Source organism: Cryptotermes secundus, unplaced genomic scaffold (genome assembly GCF_002891405.2).
Source record: "Cryptotermes secundus unplaced genomic scaffold, Csec_1.0 scaffold1229, whole genome shotgun sequence".
NCBI classification, from domain to species: Eukaryota; Metazoa; Arthropoda; class Insecta; order Blattodea; family Kalotermitidae; genus Cryptotermes; species Cryptotermes secundus.
The window spans coordinates 515760-527165 of record NW_019723925.1 but is presented as its reverse complement, the minus strand read 5'-3'; the positions used below and the strand labels follow the sequence as shown (position 1 = coordinate 527165).

At 43.0% G+C, this 11406-nt stretch overlaps 1 protein-coding gene across 2 annotated transcripts in view; it reads right to left on the bottom strand.

Annotated features, from left to right (window-relative positions):
* Positions 1-11406, bottom strand: part of LOC111862182 (neo-calmodulin) — an 80092-nt gene that overhangs the window by 4573 nt on the left and 64113 nt on the right. Inside the window, exons 2-4 of one of the 2 annotated variants that reach the window (XM_023847367.1) lie at positions 10568-10672; positions 5355-5520; positions 1652-1795 (exon numbers count right to left, since the gene is read on the bottom strand). In XM_023847367.1, coding sequence (XP_023703135.1) covers positions 1652-1795; positions 5355-5520; positions 10568-10672 — 415 coding nt within the window. The remainder of the gene's footprint in view (positions 1-1651; positions 1796-5354; positions 5521-10567; positions 10673-11406) is intronic. The other variant, XM_023847369.1, reaches the window with a different exon arrangement.

Here is an 11406-nt window from a genome sequence, read left to right as displayed (position 1 = left end):
CGAAGTTTGGTCCATTCCTCCTGGGACACCCTGTATATATATATATATATATGGATGAGTTGGCAGTTTTCTTAGCATTTTAATTAGCTAATGTTGACCGCCTCTGTGATCTAGTGGTCAGCGTTGTCTAAATAATGTGGGAGCCTCGATGTCTCAACCCTATGGACGTCCATGGCCTGTTACAGCGATAGCTTTACCTTTTATTTTAGTTTGTTGAGGCACTATGCTACATGCCGGAAGGTCGCGGGTTCTATTCCCAATGAGGTCATTGGATTTTTCAATTGACATAATCCTTCCAGGCGCACTACGGCCCTGGGGTCGACTCAGCCTCTAACATAAATGAGTACCTGGAATCTTCCTGGGGGTAAAGGACGGCCGGCGCGTAAGGCTGATAACATCACCGCCATCTGCGAGCCGATTGTCTATAAAATGTGGGAGCCTCGACGCCCTGTTACATGGATAGCTTTTACATTTACTCTTCATAAATTCGTTGGCCCATGACTGTGGAGGTTAGAAAGTATTGGATGTACAAGGTTTCATGGGCCAAGAAAGAAATGACGTCAGTCTGAGGTTAGTGGATTAATTTCTCTTCATGAAGTTTATTTTATAAGCTGCTGACAAAATCCTTTCATGAATTGATGCAGATCATAACGAAGACAGTATCTTAACATCTGAGATGTAGGGTTTAAGGTCCCCACAGCTGTGGCAATGAAGACTATCCACTGTCTTATAGAATGTGGCGCCGTGAAGAGCGATAGAAGTTCACGGATGTTTCGGAGAAACGTACAGCACCCAATCCTCGGGGTTGAGAATAATCCGAGCAAGCAGGAAGCTCAGATTGCCGCTTGCTTTTTTGCATACTTGGCGTACTCTTAGACCATGAGGATGGAGGCAGTAAATTTATGCGAAATGTCGATTAGTTTCTATCGGGCTACACGGCATCATATGCTGGGAGTATAATTCACTTTTATTATAATGTATGTATTTTACGAGGCATGGTTTTAAGATTATGATCCCTGTGCACCACAAAGTATGGTGGTTTAACGTAGGTTTAAATTCAAGTTGACTACAGTTGTACGAGAAATTCATGGCTGGATTTGCAGTTGTCCGGGCACCATGGCAATTGAGAACGTGGAACCCCCTATCAGTAACAACAGATTTAGGTTACGTCATTTTTCTTTCAATGAATTCTCACTTCTTGTAATAATCAAACATGCAGACTAAATTTTCATGATTTTAGATAAAAAAAATTCTCAATAAAATCGTAGATTCCATTTCTGTTTTGTGAAGCCTTAGATGGGAAGATAATACGAAACTGGCTCTTCAAAAGTACGCTGGGAACGTGTGAACTCCATGGTTGGGAAACGTGCCCCCTTGGGGCCCATTTTCATAGTAGGGAACAGCCAAAAGTCACTCGGAGCGAGATCCGGAGAGTACTGTGGTTGCGTGATGACAGAATGTTTTTCTCGGAGAGGAGGATTCATCTGGTTCAGAACAGGGACCAGTGGGTGGGTGTGCGTGCACGGTAATGAACCTTGGAGTTCCATAAAAAGTAGGAAGTTTCTTGCCTTGCTGAGTGACTGTTAGCTTAAAAAAGACTTTCCTTTATATGTAGAATTTCTGTGACTTTCTTGAGCACCCAGACACGTACCATCTATGTCCACCTCGTGTAACATCTGCTGCAGCTCTTCCTCGCGGGCGAATTGCCCCAGACTCCGCATGACGCGCCCAAGCTCCTCCTGGGTGATACTACCATCTCCATCCTTGTCGAACAGGCGGAAGGCTTCACGGAATTCTGAAAAGAGGGATTAACTGAGGAAGAGAACCTTGGATACATGACCCAGCTTTCCTTCAGTGTATTCAGTAACCGAATTTCATACACGTCCGTCACTTATTAACTGTGCTACAAGCCGGAAGGTCGCGGGTTCAAGTCCCGATGAGGTCATTGGAGTTTTTTCAATTGACCTAATCCTTCCAGCCGCACTATGGCCCTGGGGTCGACCCAGCCTATAACAGAAATGAGTACCAGGAATTTTCCTGTGGGGTTAAGTATGGCCGGAGCGTAAGGCTGACAACCTTACCGCCATCTATGAGCCGATTGTCTAGAAAATATGGGATCCTCAACGTCTCACAACCGTATGGGCCTCCGAGGCCTGTTACAAGGGTAGCTTTACCTTAACTTGCCATCACTTATTACTGGCTACGAACCTTATAGATATAAGTCCCATATTTTTACCCGCTTTAAAATAATTGACTGAACATGGAAAATTCATAGGGGAAATTTGGAAATTCCCATCTCTAACAACGAAGGCCGGCGCTGTAATATCGACTGAAACACTGCCTTTTATTTCTGTCATCAAACTGAAATCAAATGAGACAAATCAGCTTCTGGTCTATACTGATGATGGTAACCTACACGAAAATACGTTAAACACCACAAAGAAAACCACAGAAGCCCTAACAGATGCTAACAAGGAGGTTGGCCCAGAAGGAAGTGCAGAGACAGCCAGGTACATGTACATGTCAGAATGTAGGACAGAATCGTAGTTTAAAGATAGGTAACAGATCCTTTGAAAATATGGCGAAGATCAAATATTCGTGTTTGAACACGACAGTAAAAATTTGATTAATTTAATAAATTTTGTTGTTTGAACAGAATAATTCCAAGATTACATAAACCAGAAACATCCCTTTCATTGCTTACTATGAACTTTATTGCCCGTATCTACAAATTACAGCAAAGGACATTGCAGTATTTATAGCGAAATATTTAATACAAAATTTATGACATAAAACATATTTAATCGTATTCGGAAACATGATCGAATCTTTGGTATAAATATGGCTTATTATGTAGGTTTCCGCATAAAGTGATTTGCCCATAGAAATAACGAATTTTAGGAATTTCCGAAAAGGTGAAGTATGGCTCTCAATATTGTGGCAATGAAAGAAAATTTGGGCAGAAATTTCTCACGGTAGTGATGAAATCAGGATAACCGCCTCTGTGGTCTAGTGGCCAGAGTTCCGGATTCTATTCCCGGCGCTACAAGATTTTCTGAGAAGTAGTGGGTCTAGAACGGGGTCCACTCAACCTCGTGAGAACAATTGAGCTATTTCAAGGAAAAAGCGGCTCCGGTCTAGAAAACCGATATTATTATTCGTTGCGCTATCCACATAAGTTGGCACTAACTTCTCCGACAAGCGGAGGTCGCTCGGTCGGTATAGTTCGCTTACGGACTAGAACCACGGAGGTTTTTTGTTCTGTCATCAAATCATGACGTTAGGATTTAAAATAAACGAATGTGTGACTAACAGTGACAGGATTTAGACCGGTTACGCATTTTCCCGAAACATTATACATACTCCTCGGTGCCATCACATTTTCAGCGTTCTGTTCGTACAGGAAATCGGTTTTAGATGTGTATTTTCCTGTCATACATGTAAACAGAGGCTTCTGATGTCAATGTTTGAAAACCCGCATTGTCCTCTGCGTTTTGTCCTAACCCCTCATATGTCTTCAAGTGCAGCCGAATGCGTTCTTCTTCTTCTGGCTTTCAGCTCAAGAATTTACATTAGGAGCAAAAAAGAACCAAGCGCTGTCGTCGACAAGTGAATGTCCTTTTTGACTGATTTCATTTCGTTCTTTGTAAACGTTTGTAAACGTAGCCTTTTCCCCTGCATCAACGTTTGGTGGATCGTGCCTTCAGTCCACTAGAAATGGCAGTCATCCGTAACCTGAAGAACAGCTAAGGTCTATGTAAGAAGTTGAAAAACTTCTGCCTGTTTAAATATTGTTTTTAAAAGCACCGGAAATCAAATGTGAGTTTTACAGGTTGCGAACATTTTTGTAAACTAAATTAAAAATTCGGTTTATTTGAAACTCTATTGTTCGATTTAAGTTCACCGACGTTTCAGAGGGATGGACTGCCTCCACTTTGAAAATCTTCCTTGCCCTACGAAGCTCTGCGTGTTACTTGTTTCATGCTGGTTGTTTTGCATACTCTTAGTTCCTGGCGATAGAGTCAGCATCTTCCTCCTGAACGTCATTTAATTTTTACCGGACTGTACCATAGCGTTACATTTATCTTGTGTCTTGTTTATCGCACCTTTCTCTGGTTCTCGCATTTCACGCTGTAGTTCTATGCATATTTTCACCTTGTATGTTGGCCACGAAACAAATGACATATCTTGTACCACTCTGTAGAAATGAAAATCTCTCCACCCACCTGCCCCTTGTGTAGTACTGCCGAACAGCCCTGCTATTTATTTGCGATCGTTAGATTTCTGCTAAGCGGTCCACCAAATGGTGCAGTCTCCTTTTGTTCACTGTATCACTTATCATGTATTTTGAATTTCTGAGTGTAAATATGTGGACCTGCCGTCTAAGGCACGAAATACCTCCGCCCGCTCGAACATTGGGATCATGGGTTCGAATCCCACGCAAGAAATTGACGTATGTCTGTTTTATTCTGTGTTTGTGTCGTCCTGTATAGGTAGCAGCCTTGCAACAAGCTGATCCCCTGTCCAAGGAGTACTACCGATTGTCCGTAAGATTCGTAGTGTCCAGATTAATTCTGAAATGGGAATAGGCCAGGGGCTCTCAACCGTCAATATAAAAATGCCTAACAGTTGCGTGCTCACTGTAGACAAAAAAAAATTGGAAGTCGTAGCATTATTTTGCGGAAGTTTCCACCTGCATTAAGTTGGTTAGGTTTGAATGGAACCGCAGGTGGCAAACATAGAATTTACTGCGTTTGGTTGTGCATCAACGTCAATTCTGGTCCATGTCGTCCTCCCGCGGAATAGGTCGAGCCCTATTTAAGTTTTTGAGGTTCAAAAAATCTTTCTCCTTTAAGAATATATAGGTGAAGATCGGATTTGAGGTTATGAACAGTTCTGTCTTCTAGTATATAACGCCGTTTAGTCCGCTGAAAGTCATCCGACGTTTCGAAGTAGCATTTTGCCTCCGTCTTCAGAGCTGAATAACGAACCAAGCAAGAAATCATTGTGAAGCAGGTCGCAAGCAGGCGGCATGTTCCTCCGAAACATCGGTTGAATTTCGATGGACTGTATGGAGTTATATCCTAGAAGATAAAAACTCTTTATAGGTGACATGACTTGAGTTGCTCTTTCAAGAAACATGAAGACTTGAGACAGCGTAAGTGGTTTCAGAACCTAGAACCGAAACCGAGTCCTCCAGAAAACGAATCGAGAATGTTACCCACTCGAACATATAGAATTTCAGTATCGTAATGGAAATTTATTCAGCAGTGACGGGGGTGAAGCATGTGGATAGGAAAATGGACGCGATCTCCCATAATCGTTCGATGACATAGAAGCTATGTAGGCCCTACCTTTCATCTGTGACTTCGAGACGTGCTTATGCCCTTCTGGCACGCCGTTCCTCTTGATGTCAATGCCAGCAGCGGCGGCAGCTTGCGGTGGTGCTCTGCTGTGGTTACTGGTGCCACTGGTACTGCTCTGGTGCTGGTCTGGCTGCAGTCCGCTGCTTTGGCGCGTCTGTCACCAAGAAATATCACCACAGATTCTCAGTACCCTCTGAAATTCCAGTTGCTTAATGCTTACACTTTTACTACGCCATCGCATGCAGGCGTTAAGGTGATTACCAGCAGAATGACACGTAGACACAGACATGGGAACGCCTCACTTACTGAATATTTTTGTAGGTCATTTGATTCTCCACTTGATAAAGCTAGTTTAAACAGAATTTTATCATTATAGACACGAAATATTTATTTTCCATTGCCTACGCCACGCCGGTCACAGTAGCCAAGAGGTCTAAGGCATGCACTGTCTCCGCTCGCTCGGAAGCCGGGGTCGTGGGTTCGGATCTGTTTCCTATGAGGTACATTGCCGGTCACGGTAGCCGAGCGGTCTAAGGCATGCACTGTCTCCGCTCGCTCGGAAGCCGGGGTCGTGGGTTCGGATCTGTTTCCTATGAGGTACATTGCCGGTCACGGTAGCCGAGCGGTCTAAGGCATGAACTGTCTTCGCTCTCTCGGAAGCCGGGATCGTGGGTTTGAACCCCCCTCAGGGCATTGATGTTCAGTGTTTGTGAGTGTGTGCGTTTTCCTGTGTTTGTGTACAGGTATATGGAGTCCTTGTGACGAGCTGATCACCCGCCCAAGGAGTCGTACCGAATGTGTAAGATCTAGTAAACCGAAGTGAAATGGAGAGTTTCATGGAGGTAGGTCAAGGCCCAAAGTGGGGCTGTAGCGCCGAAGGAAAGAAAAATTGCCCATGCCTGTTTTGTTGGACCATGGCTAGGAAAATACTTCTATAGTCAATCAGGGTTGAGATTTCTTACCCCCTTTTTGAGTGTTTTATTTTTCGGTAATACAGCGTTTTACGCATGTGACGACCCCAGTTTAAACGCCATTTATATGGCGTCCAGATTTGTCCCTCCGTGAAGGTGATTGTTATTATTATTTATAGGAATGCCGCTTCTATGGCCTAGTGGTCAGAGTTCTTGGCTACAGATCCAGATATCGCGGGTTCGATTCCTGGCGCTATCAGATTTTCTGAGAAGTAGTGGGTCTGGAACGGGGTCCACTCAGCCTCGTGAGGATAATTAAGGAGCTACTTGAATGGAAAAGTAGCGGCTCCGGTCTAGAAAACCGAGATTAACGGGCGTGGGAATCCGTTGCGCTGACAACACTACACCCTCTAACCGCTGAAGTTGGTACTAATTTCGCCAACAGGTGACGGTCGCTCGGTCGGTATAGTTCGCTTTTGGAATAAAAGTCACGGAGTTTATTTTAGTTTAATTTAGTTTAGGAATGGCCTCATAGCATAAATTTCTGGTAACAAAACCTAAGTTCAGTCACATACTAAAGATCGCCATTGTACTCGATCATGCAGCAGCTAAATCCATTACACTTCTCAACAATTTGTTTCTCCTGACCATACAATTTCATTGAGTGGTACCCTTCTTGAGAAATTTATAGTCTCTAAATTGGTCAAGTAATTCCCCATATTCATTAACGTGTTCACAGTAGCACATTATTCGACCCTATCGCGAGCCAGATGAATCCATTCCATATCTTTATACCCTATTTCTTACATTTTAATATTTCTTCATCTGCTGCCATCTTATCTCTTACATCCAAAAACATCTCGATCAGCAGTTGTCAAGTCCCACCAGAGCAAAAACAAAAATTCATCTTTCCATTAAATGTATCTTTTAGAGTTATGAGCATTTTAGTATTACAGAAACATTTATGTCATTAATGGAAGTTTTTATTTTCTATATTTCACGTCTCACTCAACCGCCCGAGAGTTCCCACGTCTGAGTTATTGTAATGGCATCGTCTCTTCTCCTTGTGCTTCCGAGTGACTTCCGTTACCACATTCCATCTACACTAATAAGTGGTATGGAGATGAAATACGCGGACAGATGCACGGACGGAATGACATGAATCTCCCACACTGTCTGCTTCGTTTTGCATGACTCAAAGATAAAGGTAAAGCTGTCCTGTAACAGGCCGTGAAGGCCCACAGTATTGTGAGAGGTCGAGGCTCCCACATTTTCTCTAGACAGTCGGCTTACAGAAGGCAGTGGGGTTGTCAGCCTTACGCGCCTGCCGTCCTTTAACCCCAGTAAGATTCCTGGTACTCATTTCCGTTAGGGAGGCTGAGTTGACCTCAGGGCCATAGTGCGGCTGGAAGGATTAGGTAAAATAAAATTATCCCTGTAACAGGCCATGGAGGGCCGCAGAGTTGTGAGACGTTGAGGGTCCCACATTATCTAGAAAATCGGCTCACAGGTGGCGGTTAGGTTGTCAGCCTTACGCTCCGGCCGGCCTGTACCCCCCATGAAGATTCCTGGTACTCATTTCTGTTAGAGGCTGAGTCGACCACAGGGCCATAGTGCGTCTGGAAGGATTAGATAAATAGAAAAACCCATTTACCTTATCGGAAATCGAACCCACGACCTTCCGGTTTGTAGCATAGTGCCTCAACCAACTATACTACCGCGTGCCCCCTGCTTATACTCATACTTAACTTCTAAACACTGTTTAAAATGAAGAAACTGATGAATCTGAGTGCGCAGGAGCAGTAACCGCAAGCAGACATTTTGCTGAGAATTCATGAGCCGGGACAGCTCAGTCGGTATAGCGGCTTACTACGGGCTGGGGAACCGAGGGTCCGGAGTTTGAGTTCCGGTAGGGTGAAGAATTTTCTCCATGTCCAGACCGGCTCTGGGATCCATCCAACCTCCTATCCAATGGGTACCGAAGGCTCTTTTCCCGGGGGTAAAGCGGCCGGGGCGTGAAGCTGACCACTCATCTCCAGCTAGTGCCGAGGTCAAGAAAATGTGGATCTATACATCCTGTACCCATACGCCTTCATGGTATAGCGCTTAGTTAGTTATGGACAGGGACAACTTCACCTTTGTCTTTACTATATTGTTTGTATACAGCTGTCGTAATGAATCATGTTATCAAAAATTGCTGGAGTCTGTAAGTTTTTAAGAGCTTCCATTAATGATTAATATAAAACTGAAAATGTACATGTAAGTAAAAGTATACTTCTTGGAAAATGAGAGGCTTCATTCCTACTTTGGGCAATATGACCAACGGGAAACAAGAAGCAGGAGATCTGAAAGTTTGTGACGATGGTAAATTGTTACAATTAATATGTTGTTGGACATTATCCATCATCTTGTCTGTTCTTAAAAAAAGTCCTGTTTCTTTTAAAAACACGACGTTTCGGGGACTGGATTCTGTCCAATAGACACAGCTAGCCCCTATCTCCGGAGATAGGGGCTAGCTGTGTCTATTGGACAGAATCCAGTCCCCGAAACGTCGTGTTTTTAAAAGAAACAGGACTTTTTTTAAGAACAGACAAGATGATGGATAATGTCCAACAACATATTAATTGTTAGAAGCAGGAGGTTTAGAATCGCTGTATTACGTCACTACGCAATAAACGTACGTGTGTGAGACTCATATTGTTTCATAAATAGGAATGTGATGGCTTCCTTTGTATTATGTCGACGAACAGAAGCCAATCACCTGGAAGAAACACGTCACATGAAGATAACAGTGGAACATTTTACAATATTGGAGTTGCGTACACACATTTCCCAAGTTTGGACTTCTGAAATTTGCAATTCTTCGTAATATTTATTTTCAACTCCGGCAGTTACAGTTCAGTTTCTTCGTTTCCCTCGTCTAATCTTGTGCTGATATCTTGTGAGGAATATGAACATTAAATGTTCGTAGCCTAGAGAAAAATTCATGAACGCCATCCCGAGGGGGGGTCAGACATCTGCTCCCCGCTGGATTTAAAGAAATAAAAATTTAAAACAATAAAGGGGCGACAGGAGGTTGGAGAAAACTGCACAACGAGGAGCTTCATAACTTGTACTCTTCTCCAAGTATAATTAGAATGATCAAGTCAAGGAGGATGAGGTGGGCAGGGCATGTAGCACGAATGAGGGAGACCTGGAATGCGTATAGGATATTGGTGGTAAAGCCACGAGGAAAGATACCACTAGGAAGACCAAGGCGTAGGTGGGTGAACAATCTTAAAATGGATCTTAGGCAGATAAGATGGGATGGTATGGATTGGATTGATCTGGCTCAGGATAGGGAGCAGTTGATGGCTCTTGTGAACATGTAGATACTGTAGGGTTCTGACGATGGTAATGAACCTTCGGGTTCCATAAAATGCTGGGAAGTTCTTGAGTGGCTGCACAATTTGCCGCTTCTCAAGAAGGGCTCAGCTCCATGAGTAAGTAAGTAAGTAAGTAAGTAAAGGGGCGACAAGCAAGAATCTGCCTCTCATTAGAATTTTATGGAAAAAATCACAATTGGAGAAAGGAAATATACCGAAGGTTAATACCAAGAACTGTTTTGTATTTTTATTCTCCTTCTATTCTGAATACTCTAGATCGGTCAACAAAAGTGTCTTAAAAGTTTTAAACGCAAGTTTTGAAGCAAATTTTCTGGCCAAACACCTCGGCGCGCCCAAGGCAATTGTGTCTGGAATGTAGTTAGCTTATTTGGTTCCGCCCAGAATACACAGAATTAATTGTAATATTTCAAAATATATGTCTCCGAATTAGTACAAGCTTCCATGACATCTATCTTATTCTACGAGTATAAGGGAAATATTTCGATTTTTTCTTAGTAATCAAGTATTCACAGACAGCAAATTAACTAAAATCTCATCACCCGAATAGATTATAGTAAAGCATATTACATACGCATATAGAACGTTAATATAATACAAGCATAGTTGCAGATTAATTAAGAATTTATGAGCATTGTGCCCAATTTCTTTATTTCAGCGCCGTTTATTTTAATAAGAAAGCCTGGGAAGAGTGTAGTTTCATTATGCATCCATTGCTACTAAACGTATGCATCATATATGTCCAGAGAATTCGTCAGATGCACTTTATCTGATACGCAATCCATCAACTGAGCTATTGTGACATTTACAAGTGTTTAGCATATTATTTACGCACGTGTATGAACAGTATAACATGACACAAACTATAACAATTGAATTTCAGCACCTGGTTCGCAATGTTACTCACCGACACGCTGGATAATGAGACGTAGAGACCTGTTCTATGGAGTGACCGTGCGTTATCATTTTGAGTGCAGACATCATAGCTGCCTTTTGATGCAGGAAGAAATCGCTGTGAACAGTGAGTGTACAGTATTGTTCATCTGGCATATGTTATTTTAATGTTATTGTTAGTTCCTTCCATCACCACGTGTTTCCATTGATCCCGTTTAGTTTGAGCCCAATGCTTTTGTTAAAAGGAAAGGAAGCCATTCACCTACACGTGTTATATAGAGAATTTCTTTGGGAACGCTGATTTGGCGGAAGAACTGGACGCGTCTTCCGGCAGATTGGGACGACCCGTAACGCATGGAATTTCATCACCGTTCCGCTGTTTAGAGAACTCACTCTATAACCCATTTTTAAACGATGAAGCATGTGACTAGTCTGTTACATTTTGTTCTTTATCCGGCACCATCGTACGTACAAGAAAAAACAAATAAACTCCGTGATTTTAGTCCGCAGGCGAACTATACCGACCGAGCGACCGCCGCTTGTCGGCGAAGTTAGTGCCAACTTTTGCGGATAGAGGTCACGTGGTCAGCGCTACGAATCCCCACGGCCGTTAATTTCGGTTTTCTAGACCGGAGCCGCTATTTCCTCGAAATAGCTCCTCAATTATCATCACGAGGCTGAGTGGACCCCGTTCCAGACCCACTACTTCTCCGAAAAAAAATCTGGTAGCGCCGGGAAACGAACGCTGACCACTAGACCACAGAGATGGTCCCATCGTACATACAAACTAAATGAAAGATAGGCCTATCAGAAACGAAGTAGTCAAATTCGTACAAATATCTAAGACCAGTG